This window comes from Sarcophilus harrisii, chromosome 4 (assembly GCF_902635505.1).
Source record: "Sarcophilus harrisii chromosome 4, mSarHar1.11, whole genome shotgun sequence".
Lineage (NCBI taxonomy): Eukaryota > Metazoa > Chordata > Mammalia > Dasyuromorphia > Dasyuridae > Sarcophilus > Sarcophilus harrisii.
The window spans coordinates 265161122-265187874 of record NC_045429.1 but is presented as its reverse complement, the minus strand read 5'-3'; the positions used below and the strand labels follow the sequence as shown (position 1 = coordinate 265187874).

At 33.9% G+C, this 26753-nt stretch overlaps 1 protein-coding gene across 1 annotated transcript in view; it reads right to left on the bottom strand.

The window, feature by feature from the left end:
- The window catches only part of LOC100919523 (24-hydroxycholesterol 7-alpha-hydroxylase), a 137111-nt gene that overhangs the window by 15304 nt on the left and 95054 nt on the right, over positions 1-26753 (bottom strand). The window contains exons 9-10 of the mRNA XM_003769128.3: positions 18711-18806; positions 17732-17820 (exon numbers count right to left, since the gene is read on the bottom strand). Of these exons, the coding sequence (XP_003769176.1) occupies positions 17732-17820; positions 18711-18806 (185 nt within the window). The remainder of the gene's footprint in view (positions 1-17731; positions 17821-18710; positions 18807-26753) is intronic.

The following is a 26753-nucleotide window of genomic DNA, read 5'->3' as shown; positions in this document are numbered from 1 at the left end:
ATAGATCAGATTCACTCTTAAAAAAAAAACCTTTCAGTCATTCTTTATTACCATTAGGATAAAATACAAACTCATTAATCTATCATTTAAGTTCCTTCACAATATGACTCTAACTGCCCTCATTCCCTGTCAGTAATATTTATTTCATATCACTCCCTTCATGTCTTCTGTGTTTTAAATTAGACAACTAGCTATTCCTTAAACTCCATATGCCATCTCTTGCCATCACACAGGTCTTCCTAATGTTTGAATTGCTTTCACATATTATCTCTGTCTTTCAGAATTCTTCTCCTACAAAGCTGAGCTTAGACAGCATCTCTTCATGAAGCTTTCCCTCATCCCTCCTTCAGGGAAAATGTACTTTCTCTCTTTACCTTTTTCCAAGTATAATGTGGCATTCTCTTTTGCCCAAACATTCCAAATGTGTGACTATTTATCTAGGTATGTACATATGTGTGTGCATGTGTGTATTGTGTGTATTTGTTATATCTCAATAGAATAATGCAAAAATTGAGTTCAGAGACTTGGTCAATTTTTCTCTTTGTATTATTAGCATCTAGCAAAATTTCTTATGCATAGCAGGTACCTAATAAGTGCTTTCTGAATGACTGAACATGACACTGCATTCTTTACAAGTCAAGACAGCATGTGCTAAATGTGAAATGAATGTTAGAGACAATAAATGATGAAGTTTAGAGAAGAAAAAAGTTACTGAAGACTATGGCAATCAGACAAGATTTTACCTAGAACATGGGACTTGAAGAAAACATAGCAGTGACATAACTAAAAAGCATTTATTAATCCTGCATATTCCATCCAGTGCACTGGGCACTGAAGATACAAATACAAAAATGAAATAGTTGCCTCTCTCAAAAAGCTTACATTACAAACAAGCATGTCCACTTAGGAATAAAAAACAGGATATGCCTGTCTAGACTCGTTACTTCATAGGTGTAGAAAACCTTTTTTCAAAAAATGTTCTCTAACAAATGCACATCTGTAAGTAGTCTAAATACAGAATATATACAAAGTAAGAATACAGTACAAAAATGGGATTCTTGAAAGAGGTGCTACTTAAGCTGAGCCTGGGAAGAGCTAGGATTTGCAAGAGAGGGAGGAGGTAATGAAGGCAAGCATTCCAGTTATAGGGTTGGTTTAAAGGAAAAGTTCAAGAGTACTGTTTTTAATCTACTAAGTTTTAAATGTCTATATAATGTCAAGGTAGAGATACTGAGCTGTCAGTTGGATATATAGAACTTGATTTATGAGAGAGATGAAGGATGAATATACAAATTTGAGAATTTTAAATGTCTACTAATGTCAAGGTGGAGATACTCGGTTATCAGTTGAATATATAGAACTTGAATTTAGGATAAAGATGAAGGGATATTCATGCAGATTTGAGAGTCATCTATAGAGAGATGCAGCGAGGTGGCACAGTGGGGAGAGTGCTGAGATTGGAGATCAGAAGACTTAAGTTCCAGAATCTGGTCTCTGGGAACTTACTTGCTGTATAACCCTGGGCAAGTCACTTAATTCTATCTGCCTCAGTTTCTTCATCTATGTAATGAGCTGGAGAAAGAAATAGCAAACCACTCCAATATCTTTGTCAAGAAAATCCCAAATAAAATCAAGAAGAGTTGGACACAACTGAAAAGGACTGAACACACACACATACTATAGAGAGATGATGGCTGCAGTAGGAGGTAAGAAAGTAAATAGAAGTTTGGTTGTGTGAATGAGGATAAGGCAATAGTTTGAGGGGATATATCAAATAAAGGCTTTTAATTAATTGTTTTAAGGGTAGAGAGATTTAGACATGTTTGAAAGCATCAAAATAGATGTCAGTGGAAAAGTAATAATAGAAAATTAGAGAAAAGGGGAAATTATTAAAAGGAAAAGCTCCCAGATGGGATGGGAGGATCAAGGGTACAGTAGAGCCACTAGTATTGGCAAAGAGAATTACTACCTTATCATCTGGATCTAGTGCAAAGGAGGAAAAAAAGGATAAAGTAAGAGGATCTGAAGTGTGGAACTGGGGAAGAAAGGAACTCACAATGGATGGCCTTTTTTCATGAGCAAAAGAAGGGGATATTGAGTTGGATAGTATGGCTTAAGGATGTTCACATGGATAGGAGTGCAAAGTAACCCTAGAAAGGTTGTTCTAAAGTTTGAGATTTAATCCTAACTCTCTTTTGAAAAGAAAAGAAAAAAAACACTCTTCTCTCATATACTTCTCCGCCCCCCCATCCATCTCTTACCCCTATGTAATCCCATGATCCTTTTTTTCTGCTTTGAAACTACTGCTGGCAAACATGACATCCTTTGGAAAGCTTCCAGAGCTGCCAAGAGCAGAGGCCTTGAGGCAAATTCCTAGTTGCCAACAGCTGCAGCTTATGAAAATAGAATCATCTCTTCCTGGAGTTCAGAGGAGGCAGTGTACATGCATATTTATCACAAACATTATATATTGGGACATAACTATTATAGTTAAAGGGGAAATGACACCTTCCCTTCTTCTACAAATCATTTAAGAAAGTAAATCAGTTCCATGTCTGTAAGCAGAGTGGGGTAGGTTAAGAGTATTTGACTGCAGAAAAGGAAGAAGAATTATAGCTCACATTTACATTGTGTGATTTTTTTTTACAATAATCCATTGAAGTAAGCAATATATTATTTAACCCCATTGCACTGATAAGAGTCTCAGAAAGTGACATGCAAAAGTCCAACAGCTATTAAATGTCAGAGCAAGGACTCAGCCCTAGTCTCAGTACACTTTCATTTACTCTATGATGCCCATCCAGCAATGTGTTGATAAACTGACTTTTCCCAACCCTTTGGATTCTGACACATTTGTCTCCATTTTCTTAACATACCATGGACTAGGTAAAGAGAGTCACCAAGAAAAATTTATATTCTGATCAAATCAAAATCAAATTCTGATCAAGTGGTCATAAGAAGGAATAGGCCATTAGAAGTTATATGTCTATATATAATATAAGATTTTGACAGATGACTAATTATGATCATGTAAAGGAGAATGGAAAAAGAAAGAAAAGAAGCATGAAATAGATGACCTTATTAGGTGTTTATATCATGATATTCAAGCATTCAAATAATTAGTGGAAAAACATCTGTTAAGAATGCTATACTGAACTATATATATGCTGAACTAAATGAAATTCAGCAAAGAATAATCTAATAGCTAATAATAAATAATCACTTATTTATCTAATTATCTAATTAACAAGATCATCTAATTAGCATTGTCACTGACTCCTATATTCTAGAACACTAGAGTTGTGGTGATGGGAGTGATGGCTGTAGTAAGGAATAAAATTTGACCCCCCCCCAAAAAAAAAGCTGCTTTAAAGAGCTAATTTCAAAAAATAGGGTGGATGAAACATAGGTAGATAGCAATTTATGTGAAAAAAATGTGGCAATTCTAATATAAATTTTTCCTGACAGTGTTAAGAGATGGGCCTATAGATGGTGCAGTGGGTAGTTTCAGAATATCAGAAATCCGGAATCTGAAAAACTTATCTTCCTAAGTTCAAATTTGGGCTCAGACATTAGCTAGGTGATCCTGGACAAGTCACTTAACTTTGTTTGCCTCAATTTCCTCATCTGTAAAATAATCTGGAGAATGAAATATATTTTTGCCAAGAAAATCCCAAATGCAGTCACAAATAGTCAGACAGTTATTGTCTGTATTGTCATTGAAATGACAATATTAACAACAGTGTTATGATAATTATAGTGTCCAAAAGAATAGAGATGATACACTCTACTCTGGCCAGATAATATCTGGAATATTATGTTCACCTATGGGCCCCACATTTTAGAAAAGATAATGACATATCCATTGACATATATCTAGAATATATCCAGAAGAGGGTGACCAGGATATAAGGAAATGTGCCATATGAAGACTGGCTGAAGGAACTAGAGAGATTTAATTTATGAGATAGAAGTCACCTGAGGGATGTGACAGTTTTCTTCAAGTATATGAAAGGCTTGCAGATAAGAAGGAATAAGTTGTTCTGACTGGGTCCACAATGCAATGGACAGATGCTAAAGAGAAGCCAATTTGGTAAATGTAAAGAAATGTTTCCAAGTGAAAATGAGATATCCCAAATTAGAATGAACTAACTCTCAAGGTAGTGGGTTTGTTCTTACTAGAAGTCCATAGGCAGAGGCTGGATGATGACTTTTCTGGGATAATTTAAAAGAGATATCTATTCAAGTATAGGCTGATTGGAAAATCTTTGATATGGTATGTGATTTTTTAATGGTTTTGATTGAATAGTTGATTTTTTAGTGAATTTAATTCAACTAATATTGCATTCATAGTATGAACAAGACAGTATCCAAGATGCTATAATGGATATAAAGACATATAAAGTAAGTTCCTGTCTTTAAGGAGTTTTTCTTCAATATAAGATATAGCATGCATACACAAAAAGTTTTAATAAAAATGCTATTTATCTTTTTCTGCAAAAGTAACGCAAACTGGATTTTAGTCTTAGTCCTGTCACTAACTAGCTATGCTTCTGTGTGATTTAATCTCTTTTAATCTTGGTTTCACTGTCTTTAAAGTTGTTGTTGCTGGTGTTTGTCCTTCATTCTGAAAAAGTACTATAATACTAGGCAGTTGATGCCATGACTTGCAAATAAATTGTATTTAAGGGAGGGAGGGCTATGCAAAATCACTAGCTTCACTTTCTCTTCTGGAGCCATCTGGGTCCAGTGGCAAGATATAGATCAGGAGGTTCTGGATGCAGAGAGAAATCTTTGCCTTTTTAAGCCAAGATATTTAACAGATTTCAGTTTGATTGGAGCAACATCTGTTTAATGATTAAAGTTAAGTAAAAAAATGAGGCAGAAAATGGTCTCATTCTGGATTCTAGAGAAAGCACCAAGAACCATGATAGTGTAAAGATTTTCAGATTTTTTGATGGGAAAACGGGTGGTTTGCAGCTTCTTGGAGGGAGAAACATGAAGCTAGACTCTGAATGATGACTGGGATTGGAACAGGTAGAGATGTGAAGGACATTTGAGTCAAAAGAAATAGTATAAGTAAAAGTGTGAAGACAGAAATATTCAATATATGTTAAGACAACACAGGGTGGTGAAGAGAAGACTAAATTGGAAGTCAAGATCCCTTCACTGCTACTAATTATCTAAATACCCTTAAACAAACCAATTAAACTTCGTGTGTCTCAGTTTATTCATTTAGAAATGAAAATTGTGGCAATTTTGACAGTATGGAACAATTTCAGAATGGAACTTAATATAGAGGAGTGGAAAGCTTGACATGCAACACAGATTTGGAAAAAGTAGATTCCAAAGAGTTCAGAGAAAAGATGGGTAGTATCTAATAATTTAATATTTTAAAAGTATGAGAAGATCTCAGATACAAGTATACATTGTTCTGATAAAAAGATAAAAGTGGAACCATGCAGAGAGGCTGACATAACTTGTCAGGGATCACAATGATCCATTCCCTCCCCTTTTTTAAGTACATAAGATTAGGGATATAAGACCAAATAACTAAGGATGATTACAAAATAGTAATAGCAACTAGGTGGTTCAGTGGATAAAGTTCTGGATCTGGATTAAGCAAGATTTGAGTTCAAATCTGTTCTCAGATACTTACTACATATATGACCCTCATTGAATAAACTTCTTTTTCTCTCAATTTCCTCAACTACAAAAATAGGAATCATAATAGTACCCACCACACATAGGTTGTATATGAGATAATATTTAGAAGGTGCTTAGCACAGTGCCCAGCACATAGTAGATACTTAATAAAATGCTAGTTCTCCTTTATTTAGCAGCAAAAATATGGATTAACTAAATATAAAAGGAAAAATAAATATTATACAACTATTAGTAGATGAGGGGAGTTCAAAGTCTATACTAATGGGACATAGTGTAAAAGTCTTTTCCATAATATGTAAAAAGGGGCCGAAATTTATTAAAAATAAGAGCCATCCCCTAGTTAATCAATCATTAAAAGCTATAACAGATGGTTTCAAAGAAAGGCATCCGAACTATTAGTAGTCATATGAAAAAAATGCTCAAAACCAATAATTATTATTAGGAAAAAGCAAGTTAAAGCAACTCTGAAGCTGGATCTTAACTCCACCAAATTAAATTAACAAAAATAGCAAAAAACAATAATAACCACAACCTAGAAAATGAAATTTGTGTCCCATCAATACACAGCTGATGAAGCCATTCTGGAAAGTCATTTGGAACTATGCACAAAAATCTGTTAAACAGTCCATAGTCTTTGATCCAGCAGCATTGCCACTATGTCTACATCTCAAAGAGAGCAAAGAAAGAGGAAAAGGATCTAAATGTACAAAGATATTGATGGCAGTTTTTTTATGGTAGTAAAGAACTGGAAATTAAAGTGGTATCCATCAATTGAGTAATGATTGAATAGATTACAGTACTTGAATGTAATGGAATATTTACAATGCTATAAGAAACAATGAAAGGAACAGGTTCAGAGAAACCTGGGAAAACTTGAATTGATGCAAAGTGAACTGAGTGGAACTAAGAAAACAACTTATGGAATAATGACATGGTAAAGACAAACACCTTTGAAAGACTTAAAAATTCTAATCCATACAATGATCAATCAAGATTTTAAGCAACTGATTATGATTCATGCCATAACTCATGCCCTAACAAATAGGAGGGGCTCAGAGTGGCAGAATAAGACATAATTTGGGGAATAAATATAGATATAAAATTGTTACAAGAGTTTTATTTTTCTTTTAAGTTAGGGAGAGTGAGTGGGAGAAAAAATACACACTTATTAATTAACAAATGGACCATAGCATTTTCTTTTTTTTTTTTAATGTCCAAGTATCATTGTAAATGCACCAGGTTTCTTTCTTTTTATATGACTATGGAATTCACCAATAAAATCTTGTCATTATTTTATAATCTCACTTTAAGAAGTTTGGCTGTAAGTTCTGCTCTTTTCTTGTTACAAAGGAAGAAAATCACCCATAATCTTTTTGGGAAGGGTCACTTCCAGAGTGTGCCCAGGTATTCTTTAAAGAGAATGAATGATTTTTCTCTTTTCCCCAAAACCCATTTTGAATACTCCTTTTAGCCCTTAAATTAAAATCCTTGGCTACCAGGACACTGAAATAACCAAGATTTTTATCTAACAAACACATTTCTAAGCAAGCTTATTAAAGTTACTCTTGCTACACTCTGCCCCGGTGCCAAAGCTACAACAGCTGCAAGTGCATAAGAATATTTTTCAGGATAAAATTTGCTTGCTGGATATACCATAAGCAGTATCTTCTGACTCACTAAGTATTTTTTGTATGAGATAATTGATCGACTTCTATTTAACAAAGAACAAATGGGTACAATTTTCTGGGGATTACAACAAAGGATAGTTGGTTTTGCTTGCTCAGTGGAAAGATATGTCTTCCCATACTTAATCCAAGTGAGGTCACTTTCTTTCCTAAACAATTTTAATCTTCTTTATCTATCTCAAAGACTGAAAAGTCCCAAGGGTTGGTTATTTAATATTTCAGTTTATGGCAGCTTAGTCGGCAGAAATTTACATCGTGGAATTCTAAACTTAAGAAATGCATGAATTGTCATCAATTTACTCAAAGGAACAGCTATTCTTGAACTTGCGGAATTTAGGGTTCCTTTACCACTATCTTGTCTCTACTGTTATTGACCTACTGTTAATGACTCCTTCTATATAACAATATGTTGACAAATTCAGGCAACCTGGCAAAAATTAATACTTTGTCAGTCTCCAAAACTATTATTTTTGATGTCCTAAGAGTACCTAATTAGACCCTCAGTTATAAATAAATAAATGTATTTTATTAATTTATTGATAGCATTTGGATATCAGGCAATTTCATGTGTAATTTATAAGTGAGCATTGGCATTTCAGTCTAATGTGCTATTTACCAACATCCCAAACAAAGACAATGTCAGAGAGTTTTCAGTTGTTATTAATTAAAGATATCTAGAAAGAAGAGAATGAGAAAATTTTCAATGAGAAAAGAAAAATTAATAAATGGTAATCTACTTTGATGTTTATAGAAAATCTTAATCAAATTGTGAAAAGTTTAAGATTGCTATGACCACAATAGGAATAAACATGAGTTATCCAATGAATTAGGTACCATATGACCAGAGTTTCTGTTTCTGTCATCTATTTTTAGACTCAATATTGGGTTCTGGGCAGGAGAAAAGAAGGGAGACAAAAAGACTTTTATTTTGAAAACAACCTAGAATTATTGCTAACTTTTGGCATAATATTGCTCCTTTTTTAAAACAGAACATTTTCATTTAGATGTGTGATTTGAAAACCTCTTTGTTAACTTTGGTGTATTATTTCAAGATCATTAAATAAGATCCTAAAACATCAAAAATGTATCTTGATAAAGAGTTGCTCTAGAGATTGGACTAATTTAAGCAGTCTAATGACTTTGGAAAATCTTTGAGATAATCTCATATTTAAAAAAAGAGTATTCTTATTCCTTTTTTTAAGTACACCTTTTGGTGCCAGCATGGCAGGGTAAAGATGGTACCCTCTGAAGCCCTCCCAAATTCTCCTCCAAACAACTAGAAAACAAGTTCAGAATAGAACTGCTTACTAGTATTCCAGGAGAAGTTTGTCTCTCTCTGGGGAACTGCAATAGCAGTAACAGCCAACCTCATAGCAGGGGACCTGTGGTGGTCAGGGGCAGTCCATAATGAGGCCCCATTTTAGTGAGCAGTATGTATAGTCCAGCAAGGTCTCACCCTAACAACCCCACCTTCAGCACAGACCAGCAGATAGGACTTGACCCCATTGCTGACCAGTATTGGGGCCAGAAGTGAGATTCTGTTTCCATGGTGACCCATCAGCAGGGCCCCATCCTTTTGGGCAGATCAGCAACAAAACTACTCCCCTAGGGCCAAGTAATCCAGGAGCAAGGCCCCACAGCAGGTCATAAACTGAATCCCAAACCTTAGGGAGGCCAACAGAAAGCCCCTCCACCCAAGTACTAGCCATAAGGGAAGCCTCCCTTTCAGAGAAAGCAAGCCATTAATTCCTGAAGTGCAGTGAAAAGCAGAGCCCAAGCACAAAAAACCTTGGGACTTTGCAGAACTAGAGTCCAGCTTTCAAAAAAAGTCACCAAAAAAGGCAGAAAAAAGAGCAATTTTAAAAATTGATTATAGAAAGTTACTGTGATAATAGTGAGGATCAAAATATAAACTTAGAAGATAATAGTGACAAAATGGTTACATGTGAAAGCTCAACGAAAAATGTAATTTGGTTTTAGGTCCAAAAATTTCTAGAAGAACCTAAAAAGGTTTTTAAAAATCAAATTAGAAAAGTAGAAGAAAAATTGGTAAAAGAAATGAGAATAATGCAAGAGAATTGTGAAAAAAGGAATCAATAGCACAGAAAAAGATAAATAAAAATTTACCCAGGAAAATAATTCCTTAAAAAAATAGAATAGGCCAAATGAAAAAGGAATTACAAAAGCACACTGAAGAAAATACTTCCTTAAAAATTTAGAATTGAACAATGGAAACTAATGGTTTTATGAGACATCAACGTAAGGTAAAATCAAAAAAGGAAAAAAATGTGAAATTTCTCATTGGAAAAACTGATCTAGAAAATATAATCAAGAGAAATAAGGATAATTGGATTAGCTGAAAGTCATGATTTAAACAAATAAACAAACAAACCTTGGTAACATCTTTCAAGAAATTATAAAAGAAAACTGTCCTGATACATTAGAATCAGAGAACAAATGAGAAATTTAAAGAATCCATCAATCACTGTCTGAAAGAGATCCCAAAATGAAAAATCCCATATAAAATGAAATCCCAAGATGAGATCTCAATAGGAAAAATCATTGCCAAATTTCAGAGTTCACAAATCAAGGAGAAAATAATTTAGGCAGGCAAAAAGAAATAATTCAAACATTGTGGAGATGCAGTCAGACATATACAGGGTTTGACAACTTTTACATTAAAGAACCAGAGACTTGAAATATACTGGAAATACTGAAAAGCAAAAGTGTTAAGATTACAACCAAGAATTACCTACCCAGTAAATAGATATAATCTTTCAGAGGAGAAAAATGGATATTTAATGAAATAGAGGGCTTTCAAGAATTTCTAATGAAAAGAACAGAGTTCAATCAAAAATTTGATTTAGGGGAGGATTCTGGGAAGATGGTGAAGCAGGTTGGTAAATTTCAAGCTCTCCAGATTTCCCCTGCAAATAGAACAAATTTGTGCCTCAGGGCCAACATAGACTAGTGAAAAATCAAGAATACTTGGGGCAGAATAGGGATCCTCCTGGTACAATCCAAGAAAATTGAAGAAAGATCAGGGTCAGGTATTAACCCATGTTAAGTGCAAACACCTCCACTTTACCTACCCAGAAACACCAAATGGGGAAACCTTTGGCGAGCTGGGTGTGGCAGGAGCCTCAGCAGATACACAGAAACTTTTACCTCCTGGACTGTTTGTGGAGTCCGAGTCTGAGTCTGGGAAGACTGAGTGAACTTTGGATGATAAGGAATGCCAGGCTCTGCTGTGCTGCAGAGGCAGCCTGGGCAAGAGGGAGCCAACACACTCGTGAGTGCAGAAGCAGTGGGGCAGGTATGTACTTGCTGTAGGCTGTAGGCACTTGCTGGAGGATGGATCTCTTGGTTTGGGGTTCCAGATAAGAGGGTATAGATCAAGTGTTGCTGGAGGCACCATCTCCTATGCCAAGATTAGAGATGTTTACACTAATATTTCTTATTTTTAAAAAATGAACAAGCAAAGAAAGAATGCCACCATAAAAACTTACTATGGGAACAGGGGAGGCTGAGATTCATCTTCACAGGAGGACACTGAATTAAAAAAGCTTCTACTGCAAAGTTGAATGTGAAATGGCTCTTGTTTAGAGAGAATTTATAAAAGAAAATTAAAAAGAATTTAAGAATCAAATGAGAATTGATAAATGATCAAAGGATGTGAACACACAATTTTCAGAGGAAGAAATTACAACCATTTCTAGTTATATTAAAAAATGCTCTAAATCACTATTGATCTGAGAAATATAAATTAATACAAATCTGAGATACTACTACAAATCTCTCAGATTGGCTAAGATGATAGGAAAAGATAATGATGAATGTTGGGAATGTGGGAAAACTGGTGGAGCTGTGAGATTGTTCTGAAGAACAATCTGGAACTACGCCCAAAGGGCTATCAAACTATACATACCCTTTGATTCAGCAGTGTCTCTACTGGGTCTGTGTCCCAGTGTGAAGAGATCATAACAAAGGGAAAATGACCTACATGTACAAAAATGTAGCTGCCCTTTTTGTATTGGCAAGGAAATGGAAACTTGAGTGGATGTCCATCAGTTGGATAATAGCTGAATAAGTTATAATATATGATATTATGGAATATTATTATTCTATAAGAAATGATCAGCAAGATGATTTCAGAAAGGCCTGGAGAGACTTGCATGAACTGCTACTAATTGAAGTGAGTAGAACCAAGAGAACCAAGTAGAACAGGAACAACAACATTATATGATGATCAATTCTGATGGACGTGGATCTTTTCAACAGCAGGGTAATTCAGGCCAGTTCCAACTGTCTTGTTCTGGAGAACCATCTGCACCCAGAAAGAGTTTTCAATTTCAAGGAACTCAACATGAACAAATTGTTTACGTTTTTTTTACATAGGAAATATTTATCATTATTTAAGCTTGACATCAACAATAGGGTAACTCAAAAGAAAGATTCTGACAGTGAAGGTAAAAATTAGTAATCATGTTATACAAATGAAATGCAGAGGAAGAACAGACACAGAGGTATTAGAGGAGGAAAGAGGGCTCACAGTTCTGAAAACCTGCTCACATTGAGAATGCATGAAACAGATAACATTACACATATATACCATAAAGGATATAGTATCCTCCAAAATTTATAAAGAAATAAGGGGAAAGAGATCAGTGGATGGGGAAGTAAAAGGTGAGGGAAAAAGACAAGGAAGGGATTCATGGGTGACAGGGAGATTAAGTAATAACAAGGTAAGTTCAGGAGCAGAAATTAAAGCAAAGATCTAATAGGGATAGAAAATATATGTGTATATGGGAGGTGTCTTTATGTATGTATATGTCTATTTCTACATGTGTATAGATAAATATATTTTTTCTTAACTAAGGCCTGCTTGGGGTGATAAAAAATAAAAATAAAAAATTTGATCTTCAAATACAAAAATCAAGGGTAATACATGTAGGTAAGAAAGAGAAGACACAAGGAACCCAATAAGGCTAAACTTTTTACTTCTATATGACAAGATAATATATTATTGTAAGAGCAATTAGGAGTATGGGTAGAAAAAGGAAGTGAATATAAAGTGACTTTAATTCAATAGTTCTTTGAAATAATAAAATAAAAGGGGAAGAAAGAAAATACATGGGAAGAAGGAAAGAGGAAATTGAATGGGATAAATTATCTCACATAACAGGCATAAATGAAGGAGAAGATGAGGTGGAGTGGGGTGGTGGGCAAAGCTTAAATCTTACTGTCATCAAAATTGGCTCAAAGCGGAAAAACATATACCCTCAGTTGGATATAGAAATTTATCTTACCTTATAAGGCTTATAGAAGGAAAGTGACAATAACTAAAAAAGAGGAGGGAAAAGGTGGAGATTAAAAAAAAAGGAGGATAAGTAAGTGAAAAATATTCTGGAGAGAAATACACAATTAGTTATTATAACTAAAAATATGAATGAGATAACCTCACCCATAAAGCAGAAGTGGCTAACAGAAGGGATTAAAAACAGAATCCTACAATATGTTGTTTACAAGAAACACATTTGAAACAGACAGATACACACATGGTAAAGGTAAGGGGATGGAGCTGAAGCTAAGAAACAGGGATAGGAATCATGATTTCAAATAAAATGAAAACAAAAATAGATCTAATTAAAAGATATAAAGAAGAAAACAAAATATGGTTGAAAGTCATCACAGACAATATCATGTCAATACTAAGCATACAAACATAAATAGTATAGCATTCGAGTTTTTTGGAGAAAATGTTGGATGAGTAATAAGAGGAAAGTGAACCTCAACTTTCTCCTCTCAGAACTAGATAATCAAATTAAAAAACAATAAAGAAGGTGGTGAATAAAATTTTTGAGAAGTTAGATATGATAGATCTTTGGAGAAAACTAAATGGAAATAGAAAGGAATATGCCTTTTCTTGGCAGTACATGATACCTACACAAAAAGACTATTAGCACATAAAAATTTCACAGCCAAATAATAGAAAAACAGAAATAGTGAATGCATCCTTTTCAGGTCATAATGCAATAATTTAAATTGAATAGATAATGAAAAGAAATATTAAAAATTAACAGGAAATTAAATGATCTAATCCTAAAAAACAAATGGGTCAAAGAGCGAATGATAGAAGAAATCAATAATTTTATTAAAGAAAATGAGAACAAGGAAACAACTTAATAAAACTGTAGAATCAGCAAAAGGGAACATAAAAGAAAATTTATATCTTTAATTTCTTATATTAATAAAATAGAGGAAAAGCAAGTGAATGAATTGGGCAAGCAACTAAAAAAAAGTCCAAAAAATTTTTTTTAATTCTCAATGAAACAGCAAATTGGAAATCTTGAAAGTCAAAGTATTAGTAAATATGAAGTAAGAAAATCATTGAACTAAATAAGTAAAACTGGAAGCTGGTTTTATGAGGGAAAATAACTATACAGCATTGAGTTAATTTAACTAAAAAAGTAAGGAGAAAAACAAATTACTGGAATCAAAAATGAAAGGACAAATGGGGAAATTAAGACAATTGTTAGGAACTATTTTGCCCATTTATATGCTAATAAAGTTGACAATGAATATCTGCAAAAATATAAATTACTCAGGTCCACAAAAGAAATAAAATACTTAAAAAACTCAATATTAGAAAATGAAATTGAGCAAGCCATCAGTGAACTTCCTAAGAAAAATACCCAGGACCAGATAGATTCACAAGTGAATTCTACTTAATGTTTAAAGAACAATCAATCTGAATACTATATAAATTATTTGAAAAGAGAGGTGAAGAAAGAATCCTACCAAATTCTTTTTTATGGCACAAATATGATGCTGATATCTTACCCAAGAAAAGCCAAAAAAGAGAAAGAAAATTATAGATCAATTTTCTTAATGTATATTTAATGCAAAAATTTTGAAAAAATACTAGCAAAGAGATTACAACAACATATTACAATGATCATACACTATAACCAAATGGGATTTATACCAGGAATGCATGACTGGTTCAATATTGGGTAAATTATCAGTGTAATTGAATTGATGTATCAATAATAGTACCAACAGAAATAAAAAAAAATCATATCAATAGATGCAGAAAGTCTCTGTTAAATACATTGCCCATTCCCATTAAAAACATTACAGAACATAGAAATAAATGGAGCTTATCTTAAAATGATCAGTAATATTTATCTAAAACCATCAGCAAGTATGAATTGTAATGGGGATAAGTGAAGAAGCCTTCTTAATACAATCAGGGATGAAGCTAGGATGTCCATAATCACCTCTATTATTTAATATTGTACTAGAAATTTTATATACAGCAATAAGAGAAGAAAAATAAATGAATTAGAATGGGCAATGAAGAAACAAAACTGTTATGATATGATGGTATACTTAAATCCTAGAGAAACAACAAAAAAGTCTACTTTAAATTATTAATAACTTTAACAAAGTTTCATGATGCAAAATAAACCTACAAAATCATTAGCATTTGTATGTTTTCAAGAAATATCAGCAGCAAGATGTAGAAAGAGAAATTCCATTTAAAATAACTGTAGGCAATATAAAATATTTAGGAGTCTGCCAAGGCAAAGCCAGGAACTATATGAACACAATCATAAAACACTTTTCACACAAAGTCAGATCTAAACAATTGGGAAAATATTAATTGCACATGGAAAAGCCAAGCCAATATATAATAAAGACAATTCTACTTAAATTAATCTATTTATTCGGTGACATACCAAATTATCAAAAATCATTTTATAGAACTAGAAAAAATAATAACAAAATTCATCTGGAAAAACAAAAGTTCAAACATATCAAGGGAATCAATGAAAATAGATGTGAATGAAAGTCATACCAAATCTCAAACTGTACTATAAAACAGTAATTATCAAAACAATCTGGCACTAGCTAAGAAATAAGAGTGGTGGATCAATGGAATAGATTAGAGACAACATATATTATAGTAAATGATCCAAAGAGCCAAACTTTTGGAACAAAAATTAATTTTTTGACAAAAACTGCAGGAAAAACTAGAATATAATATGACAGAAACTAGGTGTAAATCAAGGTCTCATACCATATACCAAGATAAGGACAAAATGGGTATATGATTTACATATAAAAATTAACAAATTAAGAGATCATGGAATAGTTTATCTGTCAGTTTTATGGATATGGGAAGAATTTAGAAACAAAGAAAATATAGAGGACATTATAAAATGTAAAACAATTTTGATTATATGAAAATAAAAAGTTTTGCACAAACAAAACCAATGCAACTAAAATTATAAGAAAAGCAGAAAACTGGGGAAATTTTGTAGAAAGTATTTTTGATAAAGACTTCATTTCTCAAATATGTACAGAACTGAGAAGAATTTATAAAAATATAACTCTCAATTGATAAATGGTCAAACATATAAATAGGCAGTTTCCAGGCAAAGAAATCAAAACTATAGTCTAAAAAAATGCTGTAAATCACTATTGATCTGAAAAAATGCAAATTAAAACAACTCTGAGGTACTATCTTACACCTATCAAGATGGCTCATGTGACAAAAAAGAAAAATGTTGGATGTTGCAGGGGATGTGGGAAAACTGGTTCACTAATGCACTAGTGGTAGATTTCTGAACAATCCAATCTTTGTGGAAAGCAAATTGGAGCTATACCCAAAGGGTTTTAAAATTGTTTATACTCTTTGATCCAGCAATATCACTTTAAGGTCTATATCCCAAAGACATCTCACAAAAGGGAAAAGGACCTACATATACCAAAAAATATTTATACCAGCTCTTTTTGTAGTGACTAAAAATTGAAAATCAAATGGATGCTCATCAAATAGAGAATGCCTACACAAATTGTCAGAACTAGTTCAGTTTTAGTGAGGTTTTGAAGGAAAGTATGGAAGAGGAGGGGCATTAGACTGACTACAAAACTACAAGACTGACTAGTCTACCAAGTCTTTGTGCTAACCTTCTTGTTTGTATGCCTAAGAAATCTAAACAGTATGCCACCATGCCAGGAAAGTTAACTGCTTCCATTTAAATTGTTTTAGGAAGATTCTGAAGATCACCTGGCAAAATAAGATACCAGACATTAAGGTCGTTTTGTTTTTCAACTAAATTGTCAAACATTCAAACTCTACAGCAGAAAGTGCAACTCCACTGGGCTAGCCAATTGTTCAAATGTCAAATGTACACTTTAAAAAAAAGACTATTTTATGAAGAACTTTCACAGGTTAAGTGCTCACTTGGTGGTCAGAAAAAATAATACAAGGATATCCTCAAAGTCTGTCTTAAGAACTTTAGAATTGGTTGCATGGACACGGGAGACACTTTCACAGGATTAACCATCATGACATGCCCTAATCAGAAAAAGTACAGGATTCTGGGATCAAAGCAGAACTGAAGTAGCTCAGAAGAAACATGAGATGTGCAAAGTTAGAGAATCCACTCCAGATATTCATAGGAATTATTTGTGTTTGATTTATGCAGAGCATTCTGAGTTTTGTATTGGTTTGATCAGCTACAGGAAGATGCACTGTAATTTGACTTTAAATAGTGATGTAATTTTGGTCCTCTTCAAGAAGGAAAAATAACAAACCAATCAACCAATATGATTGCAATGAAATACTATTGTGCTGCAAGAAATGAAAAGCAGGATCATTTCCGAAAAACCTGGAAAGACTTATATGAACTGATACATAGTGAAGTGAATAAAATCAGGAGGACATTGTACATAGTAACAGCAATATTGTTTGATGAAGAACTATAAATGAATTAGCTATTCTCAGCCAACAGAATAATCCAAGAGAATCCCAAATAACTAATGATGAAGCATACTATCTGCCTCCAGAGAGAATATTGATAGTGTTTGAATACAGACTGAAGCATGCTATTTTTAACTTTCTTTCTTTTGTCTTTGAGACTTCTTGAACAAAATGACTAATATAAAATTATTTTAAAGTACAACTAGACTTATTTATGAATTATAAGGTCATGGAAGGCAGAGACGAAATCTAATTTATTTTTGTATTTTCCTCAAAAACAAACACAGTGCACTATACCTTATAGGTATTTAGCAGGTGTTGAATGAATGAATGGATAATGAATGAATAAATTCCTTTTGAATGAAAGCCTGGCATATGAAATTTGCACATCAATTTTCACTATAAGTAATGAGACCTTTTTTTGTCAGAATAAACTTTGCTAGTGCCAAAAGCCAAAAGTGTTGTTATTAGCCACTTTCATAAGAAATGAAGCAATCACAATCCATTTAGACTTAAAGTAAAGGAAGATTAAGAAAATGCTTTCTTTAGTTGAGTTATTGTCAACATAATTTCTGAATAAATCCAATCCAGCTGTCTCACTGACCTTCCTGGACATGGGTACTTCCCTCCTCCAAATGCCACAAACCAGTCCAAGAAAGCATTCTTCTCTAAATTTGCCTTTTCCCAACGTTCCTGTGGGAAGAAAACATTTTTTTCCAAGTCAGCCTTGTATAAATAAGCTTAACTTTATTTCTCTAGGCTAAAAATGACCTCGTACAGCTAATCCTTGCATATAAAGTTGCAGTGTTGCTAGTAATTTTTTCCAATCTGTTATTAATATCAGGCACAATTCTGTTTCTAGAAAATATGTTTATAAATAAAAAAGATTTAAAAAAGAATCTCTGTAAGTGGTAAATGTAATGACAATGTAAATCAAATAAAGAATTAACCTTATAAAAGCAGGGATATTTATAATAAAATCTTAGGCTTCAACATAAAATCACCCTTCATTATAATTTTGGTAATAAGACATTGGAGATGGTCAAAACAAAGGAAAATTGAGTCAATACATCTGGATGCCATTTATGGCAATGTCTTGAGAGACAGGGGATGAACTAAATGACACTGTTCATTTCTGGCCCAAAGTTACACAATTCTTAGGGGGAGAGGACAAAATTTTATATATGACTTCAATTTTCACTAGCAAAATTTGTGTGTGTGTGTGTGTGTGTACATGCACAACATGTACATATGTACTATATTTAGACTGATACTCAACTTAAGCACAGTGAAATAGCCTGAAGAACACAAGGTAGGAGAACACAGTATCAGGTAAATCTGTTTTTATATCTGCTTCCAAATCCAAAGATCCTTTCCAATTTATACATATTGCCCATTCTAAATTTGTGGCCAGTTTTTATTATTTGAGTAGCATGATACCATTTCTCAAAAATACTTTTGTGGAATGAATTAGCTTATTATCAGATTATCAAATAAGAAAGCAATTCTATTACATAATTTCTGGATCAATAATATATATGAATGATGCAGAACAAGAAGACATAATGAAAAAGAAAACTTACAGGCTTGAACAATTCAGGTTCTGAAAAATACTTTGGATTTCTATGGACCCAAAAAGGAGACATCATTAATATATCACCAGAAGGAACAGTATAATTCTAAAACAGAAAAACAGTTATAAATTATAAATCTAACTGCAATGAAAGTATTCACTTTTTAAAGAGATCTTTATTAATTATAAAATAACAAGTATATTGTGGGGGATGACAAGCTAATCTTTTTATTAGAAGGCCAAGAAGATATCACTTTTTTCTGAACATTGTATCCACTCTTCTCACAATTATGTCATAAAAAATTAGCAGACCATAAAAACACACAAATGTCTACCACCTGTCAAAAATTCATTTTCTTTCTAAAAATTCTAAAAATTCCTAAAAATTCATTATCAATTCCTATGAAGAACAGTGTAAGTAAACCCCAAAGTCAAAATTAAAGCCACTATAAATCAATTTTAGATCTGTTTTAGAAGTGACAAAGTCACCGATGATAGACACAGAAATTGTAGGTTGCAGTTATTCCCAGTGGTGGGGCAATAGCTGCCCTGCCACTAGTGGGGGAGGAGAAAACATGCTGTCCCTAGGGGTGCTTGATAATAGCACCAGGAAGCAGCAGCAAATTTCTTCTGTACTAAAACAGCAACAGTTATACAGGAAGAAAAGAGCCATGTCAAAAGGAGGACAAAAGAGGATAAATGATAGAGTGTTTTTCTATTCTAGAGCATAGATGAGCAGAAGTAGAATTCCTCTAGAAACAAGAATGAGGCTAAATTTTTCTAGAGAGAGCTTCCTAATACAGGAAGCCTACCTATATTGCAAGTATATTTTTTCTTGAACCTCTACACTGGGCTTTTAGTAAGGGATTTTTAATAAAGGGCTTTTATTTTTCTTTTCTTAGATTAGATCGTCCTATAATGTCACCCAGATTGGAAGGCCTGATCCCACTCTCAATTGCCATGGAAGCTTTGAGCTGCTTCATATTTGACTTTGGGCACCTAGATGGCACAGTGAGTAGAACACTAGGCTTAAAGTCAGGAAGACTCATCTTCCTGAGTTCAAATCTTTCCTCAAACATTTACTAGTTGTATGATTCTGAGCAAAATCACTTTACTCTGTTTCCCTCCATTTCCTCATCTACAAAATGAGCTGGAGAAGTTAATGGTAAACCACTCCAGTATCTTTGCCAAGAAAATTCCAAATGGGGTCAGAGTTGGACATAATTGGAACAACTGAACAACTATTATTTACCTGAATCAGTTCATTCCTTCTTAAGTATTGTACAGTCTTAAAAGCTCACCACTGGGCTCACCACTCTGATGTCAGATTTAGTACAGACATCTGATTTGCTTAGTCCCACTGAAGCTCAGAATTCCTGCATTTCAATGAGTTATTTCACACTGTCTTACATTTTTTTCATTCTTTTGTTTTTCTTTTATTGTTTCTTAATTTCTCATAAAGTCATTAGTTTCCATTTGCTCAATTCTAATTTTTAAGGAATTACTTTCTTCAGTGAATCTTTGTGCCTCTTTTTCCACCTGGCCAATTCTGCTTTTTAAGGCATTCTTTTCCTCACTGGTTTTTTTGGTACCTCTTTTACCATTTGTCCTAGTCTATTTTTAAGTTGTTATTTTCTTCAGTATTTTTTGTGTGTCTCCTTTATAAGCTGTTGACTCATTTTTCATGGTTTTCTTGAATCACTCCCATTTCTCTTCACAATTTTTCCTCTACCTCTCTTGCTTTATTTTCAATTGTCCAGAGACCTGCTTCTGGCTTGCTGGGCTCAGCTTCACTTGGCTCAACCCACACCAAATTGTACTTCTCCCCCATCCTGATGCAACAGACCTTTCCCACTCATCCTCCAAGTTAGCCTGGGTTAGAAAACTGTTTCACTCCTTCCCCTATGGGTTCTGGAGCTGCAGAACCTGTTCAGAGTCACCATTTAAAGGTATTTGAGGGATTTGGGTGAAAGCCAAAGGAAATCCCTGCCTTTATTCTGCCATCATAGCTTTGCCTAGAATTTCTGAATTCAAAATATCCACTAGCCTCAGCATCCCCAACAGCAGAGACTGCAAATATGCTACCACACATATCATCTGAAAGAGCTAGCTTTCACAAAAGACCTTTTTTTAAATTAAAGGGCATTAGTGCCCTTAAATTTTTATACCTTCTGTTTGACCTTATTGAAATAAAAAAATCATTACAAAATTACTAAATTCACTGAAGAGAAGTTGTTAATTATACAACAATCATGATTAGTCATCAAATGTCACATTCATTTAATACTGCATTATCAACCTATAAATGCCCTCCATGAAGGGGGTGACTTTAAGCATACCTCACACACAAAAAATTGACTTGTGTTGCATAATTGCTTGTATTTCATCAGTGCTTAGTATCAGCAGCCTATGGCTGCAAATGTTCCTATTTTTAAAGGGAAAATCACTATTTCTAGCCCCTGGAAAGGTCCTGGTAACCCCAGTTGAAGATTCTCCTTCTATAAAATGGAATACATGACACTTATATTATATTTGACGATTTTAGATGGGACATTCCAGGAGGCCCCCAGACAAAATTTCAACAAGAATCAAGTTGATGTTAGTGTCTTTTATTCATTAGTATCTTGGGATCACAGGTCATACACATGGAAGGAAGCTAAGAGGTCATTCATTCCAAATCTAATTGAGAAAACCAAGGTTGACTTGCCAAGGGCTATACAGCTAATAAGTGTCTGAGGTGTCATCAAACCCAGGTATTCCTGACTCCCAAGTTCAGTACTCTATGTACAAGAATTCTTATCCTACAGTACATTAACCTCCAAAGACTCTAAGGATAGATTTCAAAAGGTCTGTAAACTCAGATAAGAAAAAATATATGCATTTTCATTTCAACAAGATCAGTTTCCTTTGCAATATTATGTAATTTTTTTATTTGTCTTTTCATTTAAAAAAATGTTTCTGCAATGGGGTTCAAAAGTTTCATCAGATGCCCAGAGAGACCTATAGCATAATAAAAGGCTAAAAATTCCTGAATCACACCATGTCTCCCACAACACAGTGTACTGTTTCTGTATGACTAGTCTTCCTTCCCCAGTTCTCTTTATATTATAATGTCTCAGTGGCAGTTAAGAGAGTCCTCCTTCCCAACCCCCAAATGAAGGCTTATTTTGCATTTAATTCTTTCAGGGTTAGGATGACAAGATGATACCTAAACAATTCAATGAATTAATCCCATGCTATGAACAAATCCAGATATTAATGGGAAAGGATTTCAGGACAGCACTCTAACCACAGGATATAACAAAGTCTTGAAATTATATTGTGAAGGTAGCTGTCGACTTTATCTTCACAGATATAATAAGTCATGAAATTAGCAAGAGACTTGCCTTGGTATAGTCACAGCCACCAATTCAGCTTTAAGCATCAGTCTCATTGCAATCTTTTCTGTTGCTATGGGGAGTTGCTGGGTAAACCACAAAAAATCAAATAATATTATCTTAGATTTGGAGGGAGGGGCTTAAAAGTTTACAGGGTAGCACTTTACATTTTTTGGACAGTAACAATTATAAAAACACCTAGATAATTTTTTTTATTTGTGGGAGTACTGTCTTTCCATAGCCCAGAGGTGGGGAGTGTCTGGTCTGCAGGCCATATAAATCCCTTGAAATTATTTGCTAAGGCAACCACAGGTACCTCCTATTGATTGAGTTCTATAGGTTCATAAGTTTGAGCCCATGATTGATGCTGGCCTTTGGAAGAAAAGAGATTCCCCACCTCTGCTACTGACCATGAGTTTCTTGAGACTAGAGACTGTTTATTATCCCTTCTTTTGTTGATATTTCACTATATGACTGACACATTCAAGGAAAATTCAACTCTTCTTCCTACAGAAGTGATGTTCCTTGTACTAAGCAAGCAGGTAAGGATGGCTAACTTTTTTCTTTCCTAACCCCTCAGTTTCATATTACCTTTTTTGTGAACTGGACTACTCCCTTGAGCCATAATTTCTAATCACTCTCTTGGTGGTTCAAAAAAGGATGATGTAGTAATGGCAGATGCCTCCTCAATACTGGTCAAACTAGTTAGCTGCCCACTTAACTATTATATACTCATTTGCCCAATGATGTCACAGAGAATGTATTCTTTCTATGCTAAAAAGTTATTTAAAATCAATAACTTTTCCAGCTCTAGAAATCATACTTTGATCAATGTTACAAGTTTACATCTATCTCTTTGCTTTTCCTGGCTGCTGCCAATCACCCAATTCAAGCTGTATTCAAGTAGCAGCACAAACATAAACTACAATTTATTGCTAAACAGTTTTATCACATTTACCAGGCCAAGGAAAAAAATTAAACTAACTCAAAAACGGTAACCAAACTTAACAAAACAATCAGATTATACCTTCCACAGTCTGGGGAGAGAGAAGATTTGTAATAAGGTACTTCATTGTCTAAGAAGAGTGTAGGAAATGAATAGAAAGGGGAAGAATTGAAGAGGAAAATTCTGGAAGATCAGGATCCAACTCTTTGGCTATACCTAGAAAAGGTATTCCACACAATGGATCTTGATGTGTTTGAGGGCAAAAAATCATATTCCCCACTACCATCTTCTTTTCTCTGGGATAAATCAAATATTTGATAACAGGGGAAGGTAACAATTAAACTTAGTCACTATGGAATATGCAAATAGTAAGAAGATATGAAGGTAAATCTTAGTGCTTATATCAAGAGCCAAATCTAGATAAGAGTTAATGAACTGAATAACAAAATGCTAGAACTACTTAGGTGAAAGAATCCTTATTTTCCCAGTCAACTGTTCAAAATTAAATAATACTTGTACTCATAATCTTGGATAGAGGATTAATTGCACAAAGAGCCAGAGAACATAGAGAAGAAGAAAATGGCAGAGAGAAGTGAGGAAGTTTTCTGAACTCTTTCTAATTTCCCTCAGAAACAACAATAAACCAAACCTCTAAACAGATTCTGGAGTGACAGAGCTCACAAAAATTCTGAGTGCCAATTTAAGATAACATAGAAGGATTTCAGGAAAGGTCTGTCTCACGTGGATGGATGGGGAGCTTGTTCCGGAGCAGACCTGGTGAAGGGAATCTAGCCATGGCAAAATCATCAAAGGAGGTTTCACAATCCTGGCTCAGCCAGTTAGTGGCTCAGAAGACCAGCTATGAGATCTCCAGCCCCATATAGAAGGTAAACTGCAAACAGACACAATAAGAATGCTGCCAGCACTTCTGATCCCAGTGCAGTAAGCCAGTGAAAAGATATGTCCTCCTGCAAAAGAAGCTTAGGACAGTGCCTATTGTGTTCTTGGAGCAGAGCTCAATTTCTCAAAATGAGCAAAAAAGCTAAAAGAGCCCTGAACATAGAAAGCTACTAAGGTGACAGAAAAGATCAGAACACAAACCCAGAAGAAGACAGCGGTGGCAAAATCCCTACATGTAAAGTTTCCAAGGGGAATATGGATTAGACTCAAGTTCAAAAGATTCTCTTGGAATAACTCAAAAAGTAATTTAAAAATCATGTAAGAGAGGCAGAAGAAAGAAATGAGAGGGATGATGAAGTGGATTAGAGTGCTGACCCTGAAGTCAGAAGGACCTGAGGTCAAATTTGGCCTCAGACACTTAATACTTCCTAATACAAATCACTTAATACCAATTGCCTCAGCAAAAGAAAAAAAATTAAAAAAGAAAGAAGGAAATGAGAGCTATGCAGAAGAATTATGAAAAAAAAGTTAACAGTTTTGAAAAGGAAACACAAAAATATACTGAAGAAGGCAATTTCTTAAAAATAGATTTGGCAAAATGGAAAAGAAAAAATACTGAAGATAACTTCTTGAATAGATTTGATGAAATGGCAAATAAATATATATATGAATATATATTTATACTGAAGAAAACAACTCCTTAAAATATATATATGTATGTATGTATCTGTGTGTGTGTGTGTGTGTGTGTGTGTGTGTGTGTGTACTGAATCAACTCCTTAAAATTAGATTTGGCAAAATGGGGAAAAAAATCCACTAAACAAAATAATTCCTTTTAAAGTAGAATTAGCAAATGGAAAAGGTGGTAACAAAGCTAACTGAATAAAATAATTCATTAAAAATTGCAACTGGACAAGTGGAAGTGAATAACTCAATTGAGACATCAAGCATCAGTCAAACAAATTATTTTTTTAAAATATAGAAAAATATAAAACACCACATAGGAAAACAACCAACAAAGAAAACAGATTCAGAAGAGATGATTTACGAGTTATTGGACTACATGAAAGCCATGATCAAAAAAAGAGCCTTATTAAAAGAACATATTTCTAGAAATTATCAAGGAAAACTGCCCTGATATTGTAGACCCAATGGGTAAAATAGTCATTGAAAGAATCCATCATTCATCTCCTGAAAGAGACACCAAAATGAAAACTCCGAGGAATGTTGTAGTTAAATTCCAGAATTATCAGGACAAGGAGAAAACACTGCAAGCAGCCAGAGAGAAATAATTCGAATATCGAGAAGCCACGATCAGGATTATCCAGAATTTAGCAGCTTCCACATTAAAGGATCAGAGGGCCTGGAATATGATATTCTAGAGGGCAAAGGAACTTGGACTACAACCAAGAATCAACTACCCTGCAAAATTGAGTATAACGTTTCAGGAGAAAAGATAGTTCTTCAGTGAAATAGGGGATTTTCAATCATTTCTGATGAAAAGCTCAAAACTGAACAGAAAATTTGATCTTCAACTACAAGACTCAAGAGAAATATTTTTTAAAAAGTATATAGGAAAGAAAAGGAAAAGAAAAATCAGAGAAACATAATATATTAACTATAAAGAAGTCACTTAATAGGTGCCTCAGTTTTCTCCTCTGTCAAATGGATAAAATAATATCTGCACTACTTACTTCACAGGCAGGCTATGAATGCCAAAAACAGGAATGAAGAGAAGAGAATTAGTTGGCTCTGGACCCTATTGCAGAAATTCCTAAGGTAAAGAAGTAGAATTAGAGAAAACATGCGGCCAGAAAAGGCCACATGGAACTCGGAGGTACAAGGAGAATAGCTACAAGGACAATGGTAACAGCAGGTCTATGAAAGTATAACTAAAGATAAAGACCTTTGTACTGCTGGTTTCTTCCAGAAGCTGGACTGTCAGTTATAAATGGGAACTATGAAATAAAGAGATCGTAGATCTGGGCTTGAAGGTCATGAAGTCTAGCCTTCCCATTTTATATGTGAATAAACTGAGGCTCAAAAAAAGTGACTTGCCTAACATCTTAAAAAATGACATTTTAAAAAAATGGATGAGATAGGACATAATAGCAAAACTAAGATGAAGAAAGGATGAGAAAAATGAAAGAAATTAGATCCTATCAACATGTCTACTCTGCTCTCACTAAAGACTACAGTATTAAAAGCAGCATGGTTTAATGGATCTATCTGGCCAGCCTCTGGGTCCAGACTATCTGAGTTCAAGTCTTTTGCCACACATAGACTTGGTCATCCTAAGCAAGTCATCTTCCTTCTTAATGCATTCAGGCAAGTCCCAAGGCCATAAGTGCATAAATTATCTATTAAATTGTTAGAGGTCATTTCCCCATTGTGGATTTCCTATATTCATAAAATTACAGAAGTAGAAGAAAAATACTGCTGTTTCTGATAGTATACAACATCTAAGCCATAGTTTTTTCATCTGTAAAAAGGCAAATAATAATAATAATAGAGATCCTAAGGAGAATAAAATAAATGGAAAATGAATAGCAAACCTGATTTGTACATTTTAGGGTTATAGTTATAATTTTTATTATTATAGACTAAGGTCACAAGTCCTAGCTGGGACTTATATCTCTTGATTCCCCATTTCGGGCTTCATCAACTGAAATGTATATAGAGAATTTGTAGAGATTTTTAGCTCAGTGGTAAGAAAGAATTTTTAAAATCTATAATGTATAATTGCATGCTTATTATTTTAAAACTGAGTATGAAATGAGATAAATGTATAACTTACAAAAAAAATTAAAAGTACTTTACCAGTGAAAGA